The sequence below is a fragment of the Pseudorca crassidens genome, chromosome 3 (genome assembly GCF_039906515.1).
Source record: "Pseudorca crassidens isolate mPseCra1 chromosome 3, mPseCra1.hap1, whole genome shotgun sequence".
NCBI classification, from domain to species: domain Eukaryota; kingdom Metazoa; phylum Chordata; class Mammalia; order Artiodactyla; family Delphinidae; genus Pseudorca; species Pseudorca crassidens.
In genome coordinates, this window is record NC_090298.1 from 52,322,301 (window position 1) to 52,348,558 (window position 26,258).

Genomic DNA, 26,258 nt, shown 5'->3' on the forward strand with positions numbered 1-26,258 from the left:
TTCACATCGTTTTTCTAATGTAGCTAAACAGTTTTTGTCTTCAGTTTATGTAGTATATCTTTTCTTACCTTACTAAATATACCATCAAGAAAGTATATATTGAGTAAAAATGTTAATATCTAACAATGAAGAGATTAGTAGAAATTGGAGCAATAAAACAATATGAGTCCAAGTCTTATGAGTCCAATTCATTTATTCTTCATTTACCCTCATAAATTACTTCAGAATCACTGCTTCTACTTTCCAGACAGACTCTTAAGAACTTATAAGAGGAACATATTCAACAGACGTGTTTAGGGAATTCACATTCTTATGCTTTATATCTAAGCTTACATTTTTCCTTCTACTGATCAGCAGGATTATTTCCTTTACCTATTTTTGTACCATAAACTGTGATGGAAGAACATGCCAAACTGTGCTAACTTTAAATTAATATTGTGTCCTCCTTTTAAAAAGAACTAAATTATGGACAGAAAATGCCTCTTCACTATGATATTTACCTTTTCTCCCTAATTTTAGGTGTTCAGACTTACCTACCTATCAATTCATTCGTAAAAGCTTAATCCTAAATTTTTGGTAATACTGCCACCAAGTGGTGGTAGTGATGCCTCATTCTTCCCAAAATAAAATTATTTTGCTTTGAGTGAAAATCATATTTGATTAATGAATTTTTCCATTCCATGTCAAAAATTTAATATAATCAGTAGACCTAAAAACCTACACTGCCAGATGTCTTTTTTTAAAGCATGTTTTAAATTATTAGCAAGATACCATCTGATACTTATTAGTCCTTTTCATTCATTATTCTTTTAGGGAAAAGTACAGATATCTTATTCCTTATTACCACTTTGCAAATTGAGAAGTATCTCAGTGTCACATAAGTGTTTTAGGGGCTTCCGTGGTGACGCAGTGTCACATAAGTGTTTTAGGAGCTTTCCTGGTTGAGAGTCCGCCTGTTGATGCAGGGGACACGGGTTCATGCCCCGGTCCGGGAAGATCCCACATGCCACGGAGCGGCTGGGCCCGTGAACCATGGCCGCTGAGCCTGTGCGTCCGGAGGCTGTGCTCCGCAACGGGAGAAGCCACAACAGTGAGAGGCCCGCGTGCCAAAAAAAAAAAAAAAAAAAAGTGTTTTAGGGCTTCCCTGGTGGCGCAGTGGTTGAGAGTCCGCCTGCCGATGCAGGGGACACGGGTTCGTGCCCCGGCCCGGGAGGATCCCACATGCCGCGGAGCGGCTGGGTCCGTGAGCCATGGCCGCTGAGCCTGCGTGCGTCCGGAGCCTGTGCTCCGCAACGGGAGAAGCCACAACAGTGAAAGGCCCTCGTACCGCAAAAAAAAAAAAAAAAAAAGTGTTTTAGCAACATTATCTCATAGGATATAGCTAAGTTTTCCAAGCCCTCTTATAAAAAGTTATTTAAAATGCTATGTTCTTGTGTGAAACAAGGTTAAATTTAAAAAGCAATAATTTCACTTTGTTCAATGCAAAATTTTAGCTCTCCTTTAAAAACACTACAGTTATAATACTTACTTAAATTTGACAAATTGCAAATACAGAATGACAGAATGGTATTTCTAAATTTTTAATAAAGTATATCTCAAATTTGTCATACAAGTCAATCCCTATCCCATTTTGTTTTCTCTTAACCACAGCACAAATATAACTTTAATTGGTTACTAGCAATACTACTGTATAGATGGTTCAAGAAACAGAATTTTTAGAATAATAATAGGACTTCTTTAAAATGATTTTAACATTTTATTGCTGTCTATACTGATCATATGTGTAATGCAAATAATGGCTTCTAGTAATTATAAAGCATTCCAGAATTACAGACCAAGACTATACACTTGAAAAACCTGCTTTACATAAACCATACAATAATATTTAGGCTTGATACAGAAATTCAGTGCCAGGAGGCAAATCCAAATAGACTGTATTTAAAACCTCTCTGAAGTTTGACATTTCCCAGAGGGAACTAGCAAGCACAATCTTAACTAATAATTAGTGAAAGAATACAACCACAAATAGTAATAAGAGCCTGAGAAAAGTAATTCTTAAAAAAATAGTAGCAAACAGTACTATCATGTATGTTATAATCAAGTCTAAACACAATTTTTAAATTGTGTTTTAGAAATATGCTAGGAATGTGAATTAAAAGTTAAGCAAAACTGGTAAAATAAACTTAATTTACAAGGAAAATGCAAGTTTACATGTTAGTGTTAGACTTCTTTTTTCCAATTACCTAGTAGAGAAAACAGTTCAAGGGTTCACAGGCAAATGTAACACCTTTTTTATTTTTCACAGTTATTGCAATCAGTCAAATGTTAATTTAATTCAGAAGTATTAACTTATATGCACAAACTACACTTGTAACAGCATGACCTTTTACTTGAAAAACAAAGGATGTAATATTACTTATTTACACACTGCCCATAATACTGACAGACTTTTTTTTTAATGCTTTGTTTTCTAAAAGTTTTGTTGTTTTTAAACAAAAGTACATTTGAAGAGACTGAACCAAAACAGTGCCACCCAGGAGTCACATCTTACCATCAGACATCAATGTCCTCATAGCGTTTCAAATAATAAGATTTAGGATTTAACCTCATCCTAAAGTATAAAGAGCATTTAAAAAGAAAAACAAAAACCATAAAATTCAATCTAGGTATGTTTAAATATAAATCGTACTGCCATAATAAGGGAGTTTCCTTAAAAAATGAAAAACAGTAAAGAGCACAAACTTTTTAAACTTCTACTCAACACTGCATAATAAATGTGATGTAAACTTTTTGAACATTTCTTTTCCTTAGACATGTTGTTTCTCAAACAACTTTTCAAGGCCTTGTCATGAAAAGCCTTGATCACATTTATTGTTAACATAAATACACTTATTTGGGGAAAACATTTTAAAGTAATTGTAATAAGCATTTTCCACTGCATAAATAACTTCTCTGTGGTAGAGGTAGTTTTCTACTTATATCTCTACCTTTTATGTAAAACCAACCCTCGTTTTTGTGTGTAACTTACTACATTTTACCTATAGTCATTCTCACTGAAGATGCAATATTATTTTTAAAAGACACAATGCTAAGTACTTTAAATATACTGAAAAACAGAAGGACGAATTTAGAGCTCTGACCTGGGAAATAATACTTCCAGGTTCAGCCCTGCAAATGGGTCTTTCATAAGTGAAGATCAACTAGAATATAACTGACTTTCACAATTTTATTATTAATTGTTCTTCAGTGTAGCACTAATCGAACATCAGGCCTAGTTAGATTACATTTCATTCTGACTCACTGGGTTTTATACAAAAGGCTTTAGGAGAGCTTTAATAAAACACTATAAAATATTAATTTTCTATAGCTTATAGTTCTTAGCATTAAACGTGTTCTGTTATACTGAACGTTAAAGTAATCCTATTACTCAAAGATACAGTTTGAATTGTATTTCATTAAGTCACTGCCAGTTTTGCTACTAAATACTGCCAAAATCCAGTGAAAAGCCAAGTTGAAGAAGCCATGCTTCACTTGCTTCATACAGAGGTTCCATTAGGCATTCAGTTGGCTATCCTTTTTCCTTTGAAAGAATAAACTTTCACCTACTCTTTGTGACTACTTCTTTCCCAATATATGGGTCACATATAATCTGAAAAACTATTGTACGTTGAAAAAAAATGTATACCCAGTAAGTCCCTGTTTAATCCAATTTAATCTGCTCCATCAGATATTTAAATTTTACTACAGTTTTTTAAAAGTGATATTGTACTGAATTCCCAAACTAAAATTCCTTTTATGTATACATCGTAAATTAACTACCTTTGAGATGTATAATTTCTTACATCATATTACGTGCAAAATAACTCTTAACCACAAAACTTTAAACAACTGCTGCATTTAAAATCAGGCAACATCCAATACTCCAGCAGCCACAAGTTGCCGTGAGAGCCAGTCCAACCCTTCATACAGTCCCATACCACTTCGAGCATCACAGCCCTGAATATACCAGCTTCGGCCACAGCACAATTTATGGAGACTAAGAAGTTCAGTGATTTCTTCTACTGACAGAGCTCCAGCAACGTCCTGAAAGATATATACACATCAGAATTTTAATCAGTCCATCAAAATTATCATATTTGTAATTATTGTTATTTATTTACAGTTCTGTTGGTACCATTCCAACAGAAGCCTATACTAAAGTTAAAACCTAAATTCAACTTTCAGTAATTATTTTGAGATTAATGAGAAAAAATTTGAGTTTTGGTTATAATATAGATAGTCTGTAAGAAGTCTTGCAATGAAATCAATAAAGGCTATGCCCCCTGAGTGAAAAAACTGCCGAGGTCATTATAAGGCATCAATTAAAAAAAAATTAATGTACATTGTAAGAAATGGCTTTTACATAGGGTTTATATAGTAAAGAGTTTATTAAACTCTCCACGGAATTCCCTGGTGGTCCAGTGGTTAGGACTCAGCACTCTCGCTCCCAGGGGCCCGGGTTCAATCCCTTAGTCAGGACACTAAGATCCTGGCGCAGGACACTAAGATGTGGCGCAGCCAAAAAATAAAAATAAAAACCTCTCCAAATACCTCTGAATACCCCTTCTTCCCAGAAGCAACTATCAGCAAAAAAAAAAAAAAGCTCTCCAAATACCCCTTCTTCCCAGAAGCAATCATCAGTAACAATTTCTTTCATATTTTTCAGAAAACTTCCACGCACACGCACGCAAATAAACAGGAACATACTCTCTTTTTTTTGTTTTTTACTTAACACATATCTTGAAAATAAAGATATCTTTCCATTATCAGGACAAGCAGATTTTCCATATTATTTTTAACATCTGTATTGCATTCCACTGTAGGTGCAACATAATTTTCTTAACCAGTCCTATACTGAATATTTAGATTGAAGATGTGTGCTTATGTGCTATTACATATGCATACACATTCATATAAACATGTATTTTTACATACATACATTTACAAAATTATCTCTAAGATAACCTTAGGATATCTCTTTGCAGAATACATTACTAGAGATAGAATTACAGGGTAAAAGGGTATATGCACCTAAAACCTTGACAAAGTACTGCCATATTGCCCTCCAAGAAAATGTCTCCTTTTAATAACCACACCAGCAGTGTATGCAGGTCTGAGGATTATCAAACATTTTCATCTTTAACAATATGATAAGTGGAAAATGGTATTTCACTCTGTCTTATTTGCATATCTTTAATCATAAATAAAGTGAAGTATATCAGCTCTTAATGGTTTGCTTTTTTTTTATTAAGGGGAGATCCCCTGTCCATCCTACTCTTCCTTCTTATGACATCTAAGCCCCCCTATTGCACTAAAGAAAAGCATTCTCATCCTCCCAGAAGCTTAGTCCCAAAATCTAAGAACCTTCAGCTACTCCCCGTCCTTCATCCTCTCCATTCGGTCACCAAATTCTAACTATTCTATGTCCATAAAGTTTCTTCAGTCTGCTTCTACCCTTCCATTCCTTTAATTCAGGATCTTGTTAACTGTCACTTGAATTACTGCAGCAACTTACTGCATCTGCCTGTCTCTATTCCCTTGCCCCTGATTAATTCTACATCCTACCCCCAAAATTACAATCCTAAAACACTAATATGATCTTATCACCAACTTTTCATGGTTCTCCTTTACTCATAGAATATAACCTAAATTTCTCAGCCTGGCCCTGTCAGGCCTTTATCACACAACCTCCGCTGTTACTCTAGAATTTCTTCATCCTCTACCTACCCCTCACATACAGATCTCCTTGGTGCTCCCTAAAAATACTTTTTCCTGCCTGCAGTGTTCTTTCCTTCACAAATTAACTCAAAGTCTTATCCATAATTTCAACTCTTATAGTTTCAATTCAAATCCTACTTTTTACAAATCTTACAAAATACCACCTCTAGAACTACTCTCCAATTTTCCTTAACACTGTTAATATTACTGAAGTCACTTAGCAATTTTCTTTGTATTAAAAATATACACAACATGCTTACCTAAATACATAGGAGTTTCTAGTGAGCATCAACTACTTTATTTCCTTCTGTATATTCCAAGGTACCAAGTACAGCACCTTCCATATAGATTGTACTCAAAATACAGAGTAGAAATTTTATATCTACTGAATTATTTCCCTTGAAATCTTAACAGCTACTTATAATGTGGAATGCTAAAATAAATATTCTGAAATAAAAATGTGTTACCTGTTTGTTAGCAAAAATCAGTAGCAAAGCATCTCGGAGTTCTTTTTCTGTTAACAACTTTGCAAGTTCACTGTGTGCTTCACTAACTCTGTCTCTATGACTGCTATCAACAACAAATACAACAGCTACCAAAAAAAGAGAAAAATATTCATTTAGTCACTTGTTAAATTTCAGTAAATGGACTAAATATTTTAATGTTCTCCTTAATATATTATGGTTAGTCTACCATCATTATTTTCACAGAAAGGCTGCTTATTACAGGAACACCTAGCAATAATTAATGATATAATCTCAAACAGTTCGCCTAACTTTTCAGCTGTTGTTTCCCCATCTGTAACAGGATTTACAATGCTTGCCTACCAAACACAGGTTGTTGTGCATATGATTTAATATATTTCTCTTAATGAATGAAAATGTAGCTCTTATGATCTACCTACTGATGTAATTTCTTCGATTACTACTTGCTTTACCAAAAGATAGTGTTTTAAAAATAAATAAATCACCATCTTTATCTCTCCCAAGTATTCTCTCTAGGTGCCCGGCACAGCACTTTCCACAGATTGTACTCAAAATACACAGCAGAAACTTCATAAATATCTACTGAATTAATTCTCTTTTGAAATCTTTCCAGCTACCTTATGGTAGCTAAACATCCCAGACTTTCAACCATTCCTCATGTTCAAAATTCCATTTTGTCCCCTAAATCACTGTCTCATACTAAACTTAATATCAAGAATCCCAAAGTAAAAATTATCTAGTCTTTCTTCTAGGTGGAAAATAGGATGACATATGCAATAGGTAGCATGAACATAATAAGCTTTATGTTGGGGTACAAGAGGCAAAGTGTAGAATGGGGCCCAAGTGTGAATAAATGCTAAGTGGAATATATGTGATATAACACAGTTTGGTCAAAAGCAAACCACTGTAGTTTCTTCTGCAGATAATAACTAATTGTGAATAGAAATGAAGGAGTGGAGCTATTGAGAGATTATAATGGGATAACTGTTGAGTTGAATTTAATTGAATAGAGCAAGAGAACTATATACCACAAATTCAACCCTATAACACAATATTGCCAGTGATCATGCTCATGTGAACACTAATAATATACTTTAACTGTTAAGAGCAGCAAGAGGAAAGTACCCTTAATTACCTACATATATAAGATAAATTTGGTCTTTATGCTAAATTATGGTTTTTCATGAAATAAACCAGAGTACATAACCCAGTCTATCCACCTTAATTTTCTTAATAATGTGGAGCTTGCTACCAATATTTAAAGGTATAGTCATGTTTTTAATCAATGCTAAAATATCAGTTTTATTAGCTAAATCAATGAATTGAAAACTGAACTGGCATCCTAAAAATTTGAAAAATTAAGATGTAATTTTTACACTCTTACCTTGGGTATTGAGGTAATAATGTTTCCACAATGGTCTTAATTTATGTTTTCCACCTACATCCCAAATGGTGAACTTTAGATTTTTATATTCTACAGTTTCCACATTAAAACCTGTTTTTAAAAAAACTTACTTTAATACTGAACTTACATTTACACACCAAACACAGGCAACCCTGTTTATAACTGTGACTTACAAATTATCTGCATACAGCACTATCTACTGCTCTGCAACCAACTCCACTCGTGACAAACATGCGTGGGGAAATGTATACCTTTAACCAGGGTTAGCCCTCTAATCCACCAGAGTCCTTAAGACCTTGACACCCAAGTACCAGATCTGCATCACTACCCTAATCCTCAGCAGGGTTATCAATCCTTTTTTCCTTCCAACTGTCCCACCAATATTCTGTTCCTTCTTGCTATCCTCCCCATCCACATTTCAATCCCACAGCCACTGAATCTTGCATTTTTTCTCTGAAATGCTGGTGTCTTAGAGCCAATCTCCAAACCAGACTGACATAAAATAAGTCCCAAAGAACTCAGCTGTAAGCTAGGGTTTGTCTGTAAAATGTCCATTAAGGTAAAAGCAATACTTATACTTACCAATTGTTGGAATAGGCTGCATGAACTCATCCTGTTTTAATTTAAACAAAATAGTAGTTTTTCCAGCACCATCTAATCCTAACGTAACAACTCGAATTTCCATTTTGGGTCCAATGTGAACTCTATTGTCCTATAATTTTTTAAAAAATTAATCTTTTTATTTTGATATGGAGTTAAAAGTATTAGTACTTACACTTTTATTTATAAAATACCTTTGTTAATTATTGTGTCTCCTACTCATTCCTTAATCCATTAAAATCAAAGTTATAGTCCCCTATTAAAATACCCTTATTCTGATCTTTAGAAAGGAAATCAATCCTCATTGCTTTGCTAAATCTTAGCTTAGTAAAACTTACTACTTACTTTGTTTTTATATAAGTTAAAAGAAATACACATACCCACTTATTTTTCCCAGATTTTCTAACTCAACTGAATCTTCTTTAAATAAGATTTTTCATTCTGTGTTAAATATATTAATTAAAAATGAAAAGTGATACTCACTTCCCATAAATATCCACTGTTAACAATTTCACATATATCCCTCAAGATATCTTCCTGTGCAGACATTGGTTGACATACACAAAGCAGATATACTTAAAAAAAAAAAAAATACACACTGCAACTACTTTTTGCACTCAATAGTACATTATGGAATCCTTTCATTTCAAAACATATAGACCTACCTTTTCCTTTTAATTGCTTTATTATATTCCATGTACCACTATTTAACCAATCACCAACTGAGAGATATTAGGTCATCTCTGATTTTTTGATATTACAAATAATGCTGCAATGAACATACTTGTATATATTGCTAGCTGCATGACCTCTCTGCCTGACTTCTCCCATCTGTAAAATGGGGATTAAAAATTGTACCAAACTTACATAGGATTTTTGCAAGGATTAGTTTTTTAAAAGACATGTAATCTGAACTAATGGAGTTAGAGGAGGAAAAAGAAAAAAGAATGAAGAAAAGTGAAAAGACCCTAAGAGACATATGGGAATGGGAGTCCCAGAAGGAGGATACAGAAATAAAGGGGCAAAGAGATCTTACTTGAAGATACAATGGCTGAAAACTTCCCAATCTGAGGAAAGAAATGGACATAAAAATTCTAGAAGCTCAGTTCCAACTCAGATAAGTCCAAAGAGACCCACACTGAGACACATTATAATCCAACTGTCAAAAGTCAAAAACAGGATAATCTTGAAAGCAGCAAGAGAAAAGTGACTCATCACATAAATTTGATTATTAACAAATTTCTCAGCAGAAACACTGCAGGCCAGAAAGAGTGGGATGATACATTCAAAGTGCTGAAAGAAAAAAACTGTCAACCAAGAATGCTATATATGGCAAAACTGTCCTTCGAAATGAAGGAAAAATCAAGACTTTCCCAGGAAAACAAAATCTGAGGGAGTCATTACCACTAGATCTGCTCTATAAGAAATGCTAAAGGAGTCCTTCAAGTTGAAATGAAAGGACGCTAGACAGCAACATGAAGCCATATGAAAATCTAAAATGATAACAATAACTACATGGAAAAATAGTAACCTGTATTATAATTTGGGTGCATAAATTTAATTCTTCACAGAATTGAAATAACAAACACATGAAAAAAAACTATAAGCCTGTGCTAATAGGTGTACAATAAAGATGTAATTTGTGACATCAATAACATAAAGTACAGGGGGATGGAGCTGTGAAAGAATAGGGTTTTCGTATGCAATTGAAGTTAAACTGCTGTCAGTTTAAAATAGAATGTTATAACTAAGATGTTTTATGTAATCGCAATGGTAACCACACACACACAAAAAAAATCCACAGAATATACACCAAAGGAAAAGAGAAGGGAATCAAATATGACACTATAAAAAAATCAATAAAACACAAAAGAAGGCAATGAAAGAGGAAAGGTGAAACAAAAAAAACTATCAAGTTATGCAGAAAACAATGAACAAAAATGACAACAGTATTTACCTATCAATAATTACTTTAAACAGACTTAACTCTCCACTCAAAAGACACAGCTTGACTAAATGCGTGAAAAACCAAGATCCGAAAATATGCTATCTACAAGAGACTCACTTTATAGCTAAGAAAATACATAGTCTGAAAGTGAAAGGATGGAAAGAGATGCAAATCTTTGAGATGCAAATCATACCCAAAAGAGAGCAGGGGTGGCTATCCTAATATCAGACAAAATAGATTTTAAGTCAGAAACTGTTATAAGAGACAAAGAAGTTCATTAGATAATGATAAAAGGGCAAATACAGAAAGAATATATAACAATTATAAATACTTGGATTATAAATAAATGAATTAAAGCCCTAAACATAAGAACCAAAGCTATAAAACTCCTAGAAGAAAACACAGAAGAAAGGCTCCATAACATTGGATTTGGCAATGATTTCCTGGATATGACATCAAAAGCACAATCAACAAGAGCAAAAATAAACAAATGGGACTAGATCAACCTTAAAAATTTTTGTGAATAAAAGGACACAATCAGTAGAGTGAAGAAGCAAACTACAGAATGGGAGAAGATACTTGCAAATCACGTATCTGATAATAGATTCATATCCAGAATATAAAAAGAACTCCTACAACTCAACAACAAAAAAATCAAATAACTCAATAGAAAAACAGGCAAAGGACTTGTACAAAATTCTCCAAAGAACTGGCCAAGAGGCATATGAAAATGATACTCAACATCACTATCATCAGAGAAATGCAAATCAAAACCACAATGAGATATCACCTTACACCAATTAAGATGGCTACTAGTGTAAGCCATCTTGTTTTACTATCAAAAAAAACCCCCCAGAACAAACAGAAAATAACAAGTGTTGGTGAAAATGTGGAGAAATTGGAACCCTCATGAACTTTTGGTGGGATTTACATAACATGATGCAACCACTATGGAAAACAGTATAGCATTTCCTCAGAAAATTAAAAATAGAACTACCATATGATCCAGTAGTCCCACTTCTGGGAATTTATCCAAAAGAATTGAAAGCAAAGCCTCAAAGAGATATCTGTACACCCATGTTCATAGCAGCACTATTCACAATAGCCAAGAGGTGAAGTAACCCAAATAACCATCGATAGATGAATGGATACAAAATGTGGTATATACAAACAATGGAATATTATTTAGACAAAATAGAAGGAAATTGTGTCACATGCTACAACATGGGTGAACTTTAGGGACATAATGCTAAGTGAAATAAGCCAGTCACAAAAAGACAAATACTATATGATTCCACTTGCATGATAAATTTAGAGTAGTCAAATACAAAGAAATAGAAAGTAGAGTGGTGGTTACCAGGAGCTAATGAGAAGGGGGGAATAGGGGAGTCATTGTTTATAAGGTATAGTTTCAGTTTTTCAAGATGAAAAATTTCTGGAAATGTTTCACACAATGTGAACATACTTAACAATACTGAACTAAACACTTAAAAAATGGTTAAGATGGTAAATTTTATATTATGTGTTTTTCACCATAATAAAAAAATGTACATCCTCACAATAAAGTACCTTGCAGCTGTAAAAGGGAACAGAAAATGTCGCTATATACTGCTATGGACTGACCTCCAGGATGTACACTTCAGTGAAAAGTACAAGCTGGAGAAGTAGGTACAGTATTCTACCTTTAAACATGGGGAGTGTGGGGCTTCCCTGGTGGCGCAGTGGTTGAGAGTCCGCCTGCCGATGCAGGGCACACGGGTTCATGCCCCGGTCCGGGAGGATCCCACATGCCACGGAGCAGCTAGGCCCGTGAGCCATGGCCGCTGAGCCTGCGCGTCTGGAGCCTGTGCTCCGCAATGGGAGAGGCCACAGCAGTGAGAGGCCCGCGAACCGCAAAAAAAAAAAAAAAAAAAAAAAAAAGTGGGGAGTGTGCATGCAAATATATTTCTCTATTTTTTTTTAAATGACGAATAAAACTAAGAAAAATTCTTAATTGTTTTCTATGGAGAAGGGAAGAAAAGGGTGGCAGGATCAGGAATATAAGTTAGACTTCTCTGAATGAACCTTGCTTTGTAGATTTGATTCTGGACCGTGTGAATGTTTCACATAATTATAAAACGAGATTTAAAAAGTTTTAAAAGCCACTCCCTAGGACTTCCCTGGTGGGGCAGTGGTTAGGAATCCTCCTGCCAATGCAGGGGACACGGGTTAGAGCCCTGGTCCGGGAAGATCCCACATGCCGTGGAGCAACTAAGCCTGGGCGCCACAACCACTGAACCTGCGCTCTAGAGCCCGTGAGCCACAACTACTGAAGCCCACGCGCCTAGAGCCCGTGCTCCGAAACAAGAGAAGACACTGCAGTGAAAAGCCCGCGCACCACAACGAAGAGTAGTCCCCGCTTGCTGCAACTAGAAAAAGCCTGCACACAGTAACCAAGACCCAACGCAGCCAAAAATAAATAAATTAAAAAAAAAAAAAGCCACTCTCTAAAAATAGAGAGCAAAATGGAACACATGTACCTTTTTAAATTAGGGGGAATCCACTTGAAAAGAGACCAAAACATATTAACCAAATGCCAAATACACACCTTGCTGGATTTTGTCTCAAACCTAAAAAAAAATTTTTTAACAATCTGGGAAATCTAATAGATATTATTAGAGAGTATGATTTAGGACATGATCCATTTCTAATTTTGTTGTGTTTTGAAAAAGAGAACAGAACCCGTGTTTTAGAAACGTGAAAATATTACATAGATGAAATGATGTATTAGGATGAAATATGTTGGGATTTGTTTCAAAATAACCTGGGAGACTGTAGGTAGAAAGAGACTAGGGGAAAGGGTAGATGAAATAAAAAGTTTTTAATTGTTCAAGTAGGTGATAATACAGGGAGACTCATTATACCACCTTCTATTTTCCACTGATACAGTAATTTTTTTTCCCTAATTCTGTGGTTCATTAATTTCTTAGTTGTCTCTTAGTTGATTATCATGGAATGTAAAACAATTACGATTTATTCAAAAACACACCTAAAAACAAAGTATAGAATATATTACCTTTGTAAAAGTGACAGGGATGCTGGCATCTAACTGAATGTGATCTGCAACCTCTGTAAACTGCTGCTGCTGCTTTTGCAATGTTTCCAGTAACCTTGTAATTTCTTGTTTTGCTAAGACAACTCTACAATCATCCTAGAAAAGAGAAGATGATATTTCTTATAAACTTTTTAAAGAAACAACGAAAACAGAGATATCACTAAAACTCAAGAAAAGCTCATTTAACATTACAGTATTGAAAGTTAACTTAGGTATAAATTTGACTAAGTTAACAATAATCAGGCATTAATAAATAATTTAAGAGCCCCTCAATAGAAGAATAGATAAATAAAGTATGGTATATTCACAAATGCAACACAACCAAAATGCATGGTTGAATGAACTACAGGTTCATTCAGGTAAGAATGAACTACAATTACATGTGATGATATGAATTTCACAAACATACGGTAAGGGAAGAAATGACATGAAGAGTTTGTACTGCATGATTCCCACTTTTATTAATTACCAAAACAGGCCAAAACAAGGTATATATTAGAAATCAGGATAACGGTTTATCCTTAGGAGGAAAGGCGCGTAGTTACTAGAAGAGAGTCTGAGGGGCTTCTGGGGTTGGTAATGTTCTGTTACTTGATCTGGATGCTCGTTACACAGTAATGTCCAGTCTGAAAATTCAGCAAGCTGAACACTTATGCACATACTTCTGTATATATATATTGTTCTCCTATAAAAAGTTTTTTAAATAATTTAAGATATACATGTATTGGTTTAAAAAAAAAAAGACTAAAGGTCAAACTGTGATGTCTCCCTCTCACTTTAGATTCCCAGGCCCTCTCCTCAAAGCTAAGCACTTTTCAGTTTCTCAAATATTATTCCAGAGATATTCTATACATATACCAATGTATTCTTCATAAGACAGAGATCTCCCAACAATATTTAAGCTCCATGAGAGAAGCAGTGTTGTCAGTTTTTGCTCACAGTTGCATATTCAAATTAGGTGATAGCAATTTGGTTGTTCCAATTGCCAGAACAAAAACTTTGAGTCATCCTTGCCTTCTCCTCCCTTATTCCCACATACAATTTGTCAACAAATCCTACTGGATATCCAAAATTTGGGTACCTCTAGCCCTCACGATCCAAGCTACTATCCTCTCTCACTTGGAATTCTACAACAGTCTTCTAACCATTGAGCTCCTTCCTTCCATCTTTGCCCTCCTTCAATCTGTTTTTTACACATCATCCAGATCCTTTTAAGTAAGATCAAATCATTCTTGCGCTCAAAACCCCACAATGGTTTCCCCAATTCAATCAGTAAAAACTGAAGTCCTTCCAATGGCCCACAAGGCCCTCCTTACATATAATTCCCTATTATCTCTAATTTCAGCTATTACTCTCTCCATCGCTTACTCTATTCCAGCAACAGTGCCCTCTTTTGCTGTTCCTCAAATACACCAGGCATGTCACCCTAGGGTTTTTGCTCTAACCAGTTCCTCAGCTGAAATCTTCTTCATTAAGGTGTGAGCTAGTTCCCTTCACCTTCTTCCCCTTTGAGTCTCTGTTCAAATCTCACCTTCTCTCAGTGATGCTTACCCTATTTAAAAATACAATCTGCTGTACCCTCATACTTTTTCTTTTTCCCTTAGCTCTTATCACTTTTTAACATACTATATAATTTACTTATTAGATATGGTTATGGCTTATTGTCTGCCTTCTCCTTGTTAGGATGCTAATTCCACAAGATTATGGCTTTTTGCTTGCTTTGTTTACTGACATATTCCATGTACCTAGAATATACATGGCACATAGTAGGCACACAACAAATATTTGCCTAATAAACAAATCCTAACCATTCAGTATTATGCCTTGAACTTAGATGATGCATCAATTTTTTCTGGAGGGGAGCGATGATTTTGTTCTCAAAATTGGTAATATATATGTGATGTTCCATCCATTCCTCTGTTCAGTTATCTCTGTGGCAGGGACTTTTAAGAATATTGATTGAGATTAGGGTTCTCTGTCTATAAATCAGAACAAAACTAATAGGTCCATATGAAGAATGAATCTAAGACCCCAATTTCATCTGCGTTAACACAGTGAGATAATACCATGTCATTAACAGTTATCAGTCACTTTGACAAAATGCTTCAGAAACTCTAAAATACTTCTAAATACTTCAGTTACCTATGAGCTTTCTTTTTAATAAAATAAATATAAAAATACTTTGAAGTATTCACTTAAGTATGATTTAGGACATGATCCATTTCTAATTTTGCTGTGTAGCTTGAGCTGAACAAGTATTTATTAGGCTCTTTGTATCTCTAAATTCTTTGTATCTGGATAGATACATCCAGAAGGACAAATGTGCATATTGTATCATTAGGTTCAAATCAGGAGATAAAAACCACAATAGTCATATGAATAGAAAAAAGTTAATATGAAGAACTGTTAACTAGGTGTAGTTATTAAGTAGGCAACTGAAAGGGTAAAAAGAACTCTGAGGTATCATGGAGCAAACAACTGTAGGAAACAGCTACCACCCTCAGGGCTGGGAGAATAAAGGAGAGATGCTAGAATTATTAAAACTTAAAAACTTATAGGAGGGATCTCATGGAGCTGAAATTCAGATCTCTAAGGAAAGTGGTCTCGTAGTATGAGCAGTGTCATTCACAGGAACCCCAAGCAAATGGGAACGCACAGGAAACCACCTCCACCTTTCAGCTTCCTTCTACTGTACCCTATTGGCAGAGCCTAAAATCGCATGGAGGCAGGTGGCAGAGCTGGTATGTGGTTTGCAGAGTTCCAGTATCAGCATCACAAAGCAGAGGACAGAACAGGACTGGAGCTCAAAGACAACTTAATAAATGGCATAAACATCAATTATTACAATTCAATGTGATAAGAACTAAAGGACTCAAGACTGATGTGGTTACAGACTGGCCACATTCATTTAAGTCTAATCAGATATTTAAGAGAAAAAGCTCTACAACAGTAAAAAGTTTAGCTCTATGATGATTTGATATCAACACAATCATTAGCAATATAGCAAAAGATGAGAGTGACTGAAGCTTATCAGGAATTCCTATGGCAATAATTAGCCTTAAATTGCACATTCATGAAGGCAGATCCACAACAGTAATGAGTAAGACTGGCATTTTTGTTAGAATAACCTTAAATCTATTTTAAAAGCACATTATCTGCAAACTGGGCAACAAATTGCTTATGATACGTCAACCATGAAAAAACACGGGTTTTCTGTGACATCAAAGTTAAGAACCAATAAATTAGAGCAGAGATAGGGAGTACATGCTAGAGAGGCACCCCACCTCCACCACCAAAAACAAAAACAAAAAGAGCAAGGAAGGGTAAGTAGCTTCAAAGAACAGCAAACATTTGAAGAAGGATTTCCAATATCAGAAAAGGGAGACATAAGCCCATCAAGCAGAAAGAATAGTATATGCTTGGCAAAGAAGGGTTAAAGGGCTTGGGATGACTGAAGAATGACAGGAAGTTAGAGAGGTTCTAGAACCTATGGTTTTATGGTGGGGAAGACACATGAAAGAGAGGACATTGATGTGGTTGAGTGGAGCAATTTGAGGTTAGAGACCATGTCCTAAGCACAATGTTAATGCCCACAGTAACACAGAGTAATAATATAAAAATATTTATTAAATTAATAAAATAGACTAGTGTGTACCTCTGGTAATGATATACTTAAGCTTACAAATTCTCCTTCTTAAACTATGTCCTAATCATGTTTAAACCACATACCTGTTGCAAAGTCTTTTCACAATGGAGACAGGCTGTTGAAACCTGGGATAACAAAATAGTCATATCTTCTTGCTGCTGTCTGAGCCAAATCAGTTTTTCTCGAACATGAGCATCAACAACACTTAGAGCCATTTCTTCTTGACGACACAGAGTTTCATGTAGATCAGAAAAATAAGCTCGGACACATGACCGGGCATTCTCCGCAGTACCTGGTACCTAAGGCAATAAAAATAAGTTTTAAACAACTGTAACCTTAACGAAGGTTTTATATGTGAAATAATGAAAATTTAAATACAATCTATATCCTTAAAATCCCAAAATGTTTATCTCCACACTAAATTTTTCCCCTTAACCACAGCCTTTGGATATCCAACGGTTTAAATGACATTTCAAGCAACAAGGAATACCTAATCTCCAGTCTCTCACAACCCTGAACCTAGTTTCCTCCATCTCAATAAATGGCAACTCCATCTTCCAGGTTATTCAAGTGAAAAAAATTGGAGTCACCCTTAACACTTCTCTTTCGTATCTCACAACTAGTTTCTCAACAAATTCTGCTGACTTCAAAATATATCTAGAATCTGATCATGCCTCACCACCTTCACCTCTGCCAACCTGATTGAAGCCATTATCATCTCTCACCTGATTATTATAATAGCCTCCTAATTGGACTCAATAAATTTACCTCTGCTGCCTATAATGTATTCTCCACCCAGAAGCCAGACTGATCCTTTTTAAATGTTAAGTCAGAATGATAATTATTCTTTTGCTCAAAACTCTCCAGTGGCTTCCCACTCAGAGTAAATGCCAAAGTCCTTTATAGGGGATGTTCAACGACAGACTCCCTGGGAAAGAGACATCTGAGCTAAGACCTGAAAGAGGTAAGAGAGGGAACCATGTGAATATCTTCAAGGGCATTCCTGGAAGAAAGTAAAGCAAGTGCCTTTAAGGACCTTTCTGACCTCAACTCCTGCTATGCTCCCCATCAATCATTCTAATTTATCTAACTCAACCTCCTCAAAGTTTCTTAAGCACACGAGGCACACTCCAACTTCAGGGCCTCTGTACTTGCTCTTCTCTCTGCCTAGAATGCTCTTCCCCCAAATATTAGCATGGTTCCCTTTCTCATCTCCTTTAGGTCTCTGCTTAATGCCCCTTCTCAGGGAGCCTGTCCTCAAACACCCCATATAAAAGTGCATTCCCCCTTTCCCTTATTTTTCTCCAAAGTATCTAATAACATACTTCTGTATTTTACTTATGTACTGTCTCTCTCCCCACATTAGAATGTAAACTTTGCAAAAGCTGGTATTTTTGACTTCAACAGTGTCTAGCACTTTGGATGTGTTCAATAAATATTTGCTGAGGGAATAAATAAAATATTTCCACTGTAGCACAAAAATGTCCAATAGAATTTTATGTGATGATAGACATATTCTATATCTGTGCTGACTAATATGGTAGCCACCAGCTACATGCATGTAAAATGTACTTGAAATGTAGCTAGTAAGACTGAGGAAGTAAATTCTGTATTTTCTTGAACTGTTAAATAATTTAAACTTAAATAGCCCCATGAGGCTAATGGCTACTATATTTGACAGAGAGCAGTTCTAGCATTACTCCCCAATGACTTAGCTTAACTTTGTTTCTTTACAAAAGAAAAACACTACATTGTGTCTGTCCCTGTACTTTATATTCCCATCTGAAAATATCCCTTTCTCCTCTATAATTCAATTTTAAAATGCAATTACCACTACCACCTAAGTTCCTTCCTTCTCTCCACAGCCAAACTTCTTAAAAGTTAGACACACTTCCTAACACCCACTGACTCGTCATTTTACCGAAGGGTATCTCCTTTTATCTCACAGAAATAACAAATTCAACATCCAAATTAAACTTATCACCTTGGTCCCATTATCCCCTCCCAAATTCTTCTTCCTTCCCCATTAGAGCACAATATCACCATCCACCAGGTTGGGCAAGGTAGAAATCTAGGCATTATGCCTGACCCTGCAAAGTACCTATCCAATCAATATTATCAATGAATCACTAATATTATCAGTAAATCACTATTCTACTTCTTTAAAATCTCAAATCCATGTACTCCTCTCCACTCTCACTACTCCAGTATTATGGGCCATAAACATTTCTCAAGTAGATAATTTCAGCAACCTCACAATAGGTCTCCTTGCTTCCAATCTTGTTGCTCTTCCAATTCATTTTTTATATTAAAGAGCAACCTTTCTTAATGCAAACCTGATTTATGTTATTCCTATGCCAATTCTTCAACAGCTCATCACTGCCTGTAAGATAAAGTCCAAACTCTTTAACATGTCTAACAAGATGCTGCAGGATTTGGCCCTTAACTCTCCAACATCTTTTCTTGCCACGCCCCACCCCAATACTCAAAGCTTCAACCATAGTGAACTTAGTTAAGTTTCTACAATATGTCCAATTCTCACTTCCATGTATTTTAACATATGCTTCCCTCTCTGGAACAACTCACTCCCCACCCCACTCTTCTCCCTGACTAAATTCCTTCAAATCTCAGTTTAGACATCACATCTTCTAGAAGGCCTTCTACGAGTTACCCAAATTATTGCTGTTTTTATGCACACTGCCAGGGCATCCTGTACTTCCCCCACAAAGTAACAGTTACCACAGTTGAAACTGGCTCTCTTCCATGATGGATTATAAATTTCCATAAAGGCAAAGACTTTTTAAAAAACTTATTTCCAGTGACCAGTGCAGTACTGGCACAATATAATTGCTCAATAAATCCTACAAGGTGAAAAAGTGACAAGGAAAAGGGTGAGGAAGAAAAAAACCCATACATGTTCTGTGTGGGCCATTCCAATTCCATCTTCCACTATTTGTTCTCCTCCTTCAATGTGCTGAACGATTCCAACTAATTTTCTGGAATAATCTGAGATTTCCTCAGTGAAGGTCCGTATGCAATGAGCCATATCTAAAATTGATGCTCGGATCTGGTTAGCTTCTGGTTCCAATACTGAATGCTATAAAATGCAACATAATTATAGAAAAGAACTCACAGTATTGACTAACGATATAAAATGCTACTTAAATGGCTCCTATTAATAAAAAACCATCAGCCGCAAGAGGCTTTTATAACACATTTACAAAAAACACAGCATAAAAAATACTAATTTGCCTTCGCCCCAAAACTATTTACCTTTCAAAGAAATAATTTAAAATTAGGAAGTCAATTTATTGCTAAACAAGAATCCAAGAAACCCTCTCTAAAATTTTACCACAAGCATTAGTTCATCAACAGACATAATTATTATCAAAATAATCCAGTGCATTACAAAAACAGGCACACATAGAAAAGAACTTTTGTTTCATGCTGGAAAGCCATTTTTCAATGAAGAAAGAATCATGAGGACTCTGAAATTTTTGTTATAATATTCAGAAAATAAATCTCTCATTTCTTTTCATGCTACCAAGCTCAACTCATTCATCATTTAGCTCTTCTTTGATCTCTACTCTTAGCATAAAAAACCAAGTCAGTGGTTGGGCTGATGAACTAGGTAGAGTCATCCAGTTTAACTATATTCATACCTTGTGACCTTGGTGTTTTCCATATTCTTTGCAGACACAGCACATGAGTGGGCTAGTTTGACAGCCATCTTCCAAGCAAACAAACTCAATGGCATGCACCTGATGCTGAGAGCACATGGTTTTCTCATGAGGTTTATCAGCTAGAGGCACTCTCCTGTGCTTTGCTAATGTCTTTGTTGAATGGGTAACTTGGGAACACTCTGAGCACAAGTGAGTTGCACATACAGTGCAATATACAGATGCAACGTGAGCTTCATCTTCATCACAACGAATGATGCTCTGATGAACAAAAAAGTAACGTATTAAAACTGAACTCCTTTACCAAACAGAAAATGACTCACAGACATAGAAAACAAACTTATGGTTACCAAAGGGGATAGATAGCAAGGGAGGGGGAGGAGAAATAAATTAGGAGTTTGGGATTAACAAATATACACTACTATATATAAAACAGGTAAACAACAAGGACCTACTGTACAGCACAGGGAACTGTACTCAATATCTTGTAATACCTATAAAGGAAAAGAATCTGAAAAAGAATATATGTATCATGTATATGAATATATGCATCATGGTTCAGGTGTACAGCAACCGAATCATGTTGCTGTACACTGGAAACTAACATAGCACTGTAAATTAACTCTACTTCAATTTTAAAAATTTTTAAAAACTCAACCCCAGTCATCATAACATGCCAAATTTTGAGAGATTGGTTCAAGATGGTGGAGTAGAAGGACATGCGCTCACTCCCTCCTGTGAGAGCACCGGAATCACAACTAACTGCTGAACAGTCATCGACAGGAAGACACTGGAACTCACCAGAGAACATACCCCACACCCAAAGACAAAGGAGAAACTGCAGTGAGACAGTAGGAGGGTGCAATCACAATAAAATCAAATCCCATAACCGCTAGGTGAGAAAATCACAAACTGGAAAACACTTATACCACAGAAGTCCACCCAATGGAGTGAAGGTTCTCAGCCCCACGTCAGGCTTCCCAGCCTGGGGGGCTGGAAATAGGAAAAGGAATCCCCAGAGAACTGGACTTTGAAGGACAGCAGGATTTGACTGCAAGACTTAGACAGGACTTGGGGAAACAGAGGCTCCACTCTTGGAGGGCACACACAAAGTAGTCTGTGCACCAGGATCCAGGGGGAAGGAGCAGTGACCCCACAGGAGACTGAACCAGACCTACCTGCTAGTGTTGGAGGGTCTCCTGCAGAGTCGGGGGCAGCTAAGGCTCACCTTCAGGACAAGGACACTGGCAGCAGAAGTTCTGGGAAGTACTCACTGGCACAAGCCCTCCCAGAATCCGTCATTAGCCCCACCAAAGAGCCTGCAGGCTCCAGTGCTGGGTCGCCTCAGGCCAAACAACCAACAGGGAGGGAACACAGACCCACCCAGCAGCAGACAAGCAGATTAAAGTTTTACTGAGCTCTGCCCACCAGAGCAACACCGAGCTCTACCCACCACCAGTACCTCCCATCAGGAAGCTTGCACAAGCCTCTTAGATAGCCTCATCTACCAGAGGGCAGACAGCAGAAGCAAGAAGAACTACAATCCTGCAGCCTGTGGAACAAAAACCACATTCACAGAAAGACAGACAAGATGAAAAGGCAGAGGGCTATGTAGCAGATGAAGGAACAAGATAAAACCCCAGAAAAACAACTAAATGAAGGGGAGATAGGCAACCTTCCAGAAAAAGAATTCAGAATAATGATAGTGAAGAAGATCCAGGACCTCAGAAAAAAAAAATGGAGGCAAAGATCGAGAAGATGCAAGAAATGTTTAACAAAGACCTAGAAGAATTAAAGAACAAACAAACAGAGATGAACAATACAATAACTGAAATGAAAAATACACTAGAAGGAATCAACAGCAGAATAACTGAGGCAGAAGAACAGTTAAGTAACCTGGAAGAGAAAATGGTGGAAATCACTGCTGCAGAACAGAATAAAGAAAAAAGAATGAAAAGAAATGAAGACAGCCTAAGAGACCGCTGGAACAACATTAAATGAACCAACATTCACATTATAGGGGTTCCATAAGGAGAACAGAGAGAGAAAGGACCTGAGAAAATATTTGAAGAGATTATAGTTGAAAACTTCCCTAACATGGGAAAGGAAATAGCCACCCAAGTCCAGGAAGTGCAAGGAGTCCCAGGCAGGATAAACCGAAGGAAAAACACACCCAGACACATAGTAATCAAATTGACCAAAATTAAAGACAAAGAAAAATTATTAAAAGCAACAAGGGAAAAACAAAAAATAACATATAAGGGAACTCCCCGTAAGGTTAACCACTGATTTATCAGCAGAAACGCAGCAAACCAGAAGGGAGTGGTACAATACACTTAAAGTCATGAAAGGAAGGAAGCTGCAACCAAGAATACTCTACCCAGTAAGGATCTCATTCAGATTTGATGGAGAAATCAAAAGCTTTACAGACAAGCAAAAGCTAAGAGGATTCAGCACCACCAAACCAGCTCTACAACAAATGCCAAAGGAACTTCTCTAAGCGGGAAACACAAGAGAAGAAAAGGACCTAAAAAAACAAACCCAAAACAATTAAGAAAATGGTCATAGGAACATACATATCGATAATTACCTTAAAAGTGAGTGGATTAAATGCTCCAACCAAAAGACACAGGCTTGCTGAATGGATACAAAAACAAGACCCATATATATGCTGTCTACAAGAGACCCACTTCAGACCTAGGGACACATACAGACAGAAAGTGAGGCGATGGAAAAAATAGTCCATGCAAATGGAAATAAAAAGAAAGCTGGAGTAGCAATACTCATATCAGATAAAATAGACTTTAAAATAAAGGATGTTACAAGAGACAAGGAAGGACACTACATAATGATCAAGGGATCAATCTAAAAGGAAGATATAACAATTATAAATATATATGCACCCAACATAGGAGCACCTCAATACATAAGGCAAATGCTAACAGCTATAAAAGGGGAAATCAACAGTAACACAATAATAGTGGGGGACTTTAACACCTCACTTACACCAATGGACAGAAATTCCAGACAGAAAATTAATAAGGAAACACATGCTTTAAATGACACAATAAACCAGATAGATTTAATTGATATTTATAGGACATTCCATCTGAAAGCAGCAGATTACACTTTCCTCTCAAGTGCACATGGAACATTCTCCAGGATAGATCACATCTTGGGTCACAAATCAAGCCCTGGTAAATATAAGAAACTTGAAATCATATCAAGCATCTTTTCTGACCACAATGCTATGAGATTAGAAATCAATTACAGGAAAAAAATGTGAAAAACACAAACAAGTGGAGGGTAAACAATATGCAACAAAATAACCAAGAGATCACTGAAGAAATCAAAGAGGAAATCAAAAAATACCTAGAGACACCACTGTAAAGCAATTATATTCCAATAAAGATGTTAAAAAATAAATACCTAGAAACAAATGACAAAGAAAACACCCAAAACCTATGGAATGCAGCAAAAGAGTTCTAAGAGGGAAGTTTATCGCAATACAATCCTACCTCAAGAAACAAGAAACATCTCAAATAAACAACCTAAACTTACACCTAAAGCAATTAGATAAAGAAGAACAAAAGAAACCCAAAGTCAGCAGAAGGAAAGAATCATAAACATCTGAGCAGAAATAAATGAAATAGAAACAAAGAAAACAATAGCAAAGATCAATAAAACTAAAAACTGGTTCTTTGAGAAATAAACATAATTGATAAACCTTTACCTGGACTCATCAAGAAAAAGAGGGAGAGGACTCAAATCAATAAAATAAGAAATGAAAAAGGAGAAGTTACAACGGACACCGCAGAAACCCAAAGCATCATAAGAGACTACTACAAGCAACTCTATGCCAATAAAATGGACAACCTGGAAGAAATGGACAAATTCTTAGAAAGGTATAACCTTACAAGACTGAACCAGGAAGAAATAGAAAATGTGAACAGACCAATCACAAGTAATGAAATTGAAACTGTGATTAAAAATCTTCCAACAAACAAAGTCCAGGTCCAGATGGATTCACAGGTGAATTCTATCAAACATTTAGAGAAGAGCTAACACCCATCCTTCTCAAACTCTCCCAAAAAATTGCTGAGGAAGGAACACTCCCAAACTCATTCTATGAGGCCACCACCACCCAGATACCAAAACCAGACAAAGATACTACAAAAAAAGAAAATTACAGACTAATATCACTGATGAATACAGATGCAAAAATCCTCAACAAAATACTAGCAAACTGACTCCAACAATACATTAAAATGATCATACACCATGACCAAGTTAGATTTATCCCAGGGATGCAAGGATTCTTCAATATTCACAAAGCAATCATGTGATACACCATGCTTATTTTTGGTTTTATTTCCATTACTCTAGGAGGTGGGTCAAAAAGATCAGCAGACTTAAACTTAAAAGCTTTTGCACAGCAAAAGAAACTATAAACAAGACAAAAAGACAACCCTCAGAATGGGAGGAAATATTTGCAAACAAATCAATGGACAAAGGATCAATTTCCAAAATATATAAACAGCTCACGCAGCTCAATATCAAAAAAACAAACAACCCAATCAAAAAATAAGCAGAAGGCCTAAACAGTCATTTCTCCAAAGAAGACATACAGATGGCCAAGAGGCACATGAAAAGCTGCTCAACATCACTAATCATTAGAGAAATGCAAATCAAAACTACAATGAGGTATCACCTCACACTGGTTAGAATGGGCATCATCAGAAAATCTAGAAACAACAAATGCTGCAGAGGGTGTGGAGAAAAGGGAACCCTCTTGCACTGCTGGTGGGAATGTAAATCGATACAGCCACTATGGAGTACAGTATGGAGTTTCCTTAAAAACACTAAAAATAGAATTACCATATGACCCAGCAATCCCAAGCCTGGGCATATACCCAGAGAAAACCATAATTCAAAAACACACACGCGGGCTTCCCTGGTGGCATGGTGGTTGAGAATCTGCCTGCCAGAGCAGCGGACACAGGTTCAAGCCCTGGTCTGGGAGGATCCCACATGCCGTGTAACAACTAAGCCCATGCGCTACAGCTGCTGAGCCTGTGCTCTAAAGCCTGCGAACCACAAGCACTGAAGCCCACGCGCCTGGAGCCCATGCTCCACAACGAGAGGCCACCGCAATGAGAAGCCCACTCGCTGCAACTAGAGAAGGCCCGCTCCCAGCAGCGAAGACCCAACACAGCCAAATAAATAAATAATAAATTTTTAAAAAATAGCAATTCCTATTTAATAATAATTTTTAAAACACACATGCACCCCAATGTTCATTGCAACACTATTTACAATAGCCAGGTCACGGAAGCAACCTAAATGCCCATTGACAGAAGAATGGTTAAAGAAGACGTGGTACATATATACAATACAAGATTATTCAGCCATAAAAAGGAATGAAATTGGGTCATTTGTAGAGACGTGGATGGACCTAGAGACTGTCATACAGAGTGAAATAAGTCAGAAAGAGAAAAACAAATATTGTATACTAACGCATATACGTGGAATCTAGAAAAATGGTACAGATGAACGGGTTTGCAGGGCAGAAATTGAGATAAAGATGTAGAGAACAAACGTACGGACACCAAGGGGGGAAAGCAGGGGGTGGGGGGTGTGATG

General features: G+C 36.3%; 1 protein-coding gene across 1 annotated transcript in view; it reads right to left on the reverse strand.

Moving 5' to 3' along the window:
- Positions 1-1,733: 1,733 nt before the first annotated feature.
- The window catches only part of TRIM23 (tripartite motif containing 23), a 38,669-nt gene continuing 14,144 nt past the window's right edge, over positions 1,734-26,258 (reverse strand). Inside the window, exons 4-11 of the mRNA XM_067730809.1 lie at positions 20,598-20,876; positions 19,850-20,032; positions 17,019-17,234; positions 13,251-13,385; positions 8,230-8,359; positions 7,627-7,737; positions 6,225-6,349; positions 1,734-4,083 (exon numbers count right to left, since the gene is read on the reverse strand). Of these exons, the coding sequence (XP_067586910.1) occupies positions 3,904-4,083; positions 6,225-6,349; positions 7,627-7,737; positions 8,230-8,359; positions 13,251-13,385; positions 17,019-17,234; positions 19,850-20,032; positions 20,598-20,876 (1,359 nt within the window). The 3' untranslated portion in view covers positions 1,734-3,903. The remainder of the gene's footprint in view (positions 4,084-6,224; positions 6,350-7,626; positions 7,738-8,229; positions 8,360-13,250; positions 13,386-17,018; positions 17,235-19,849; positions 20,033-20,597; positions 20,877-26,258) is intronic.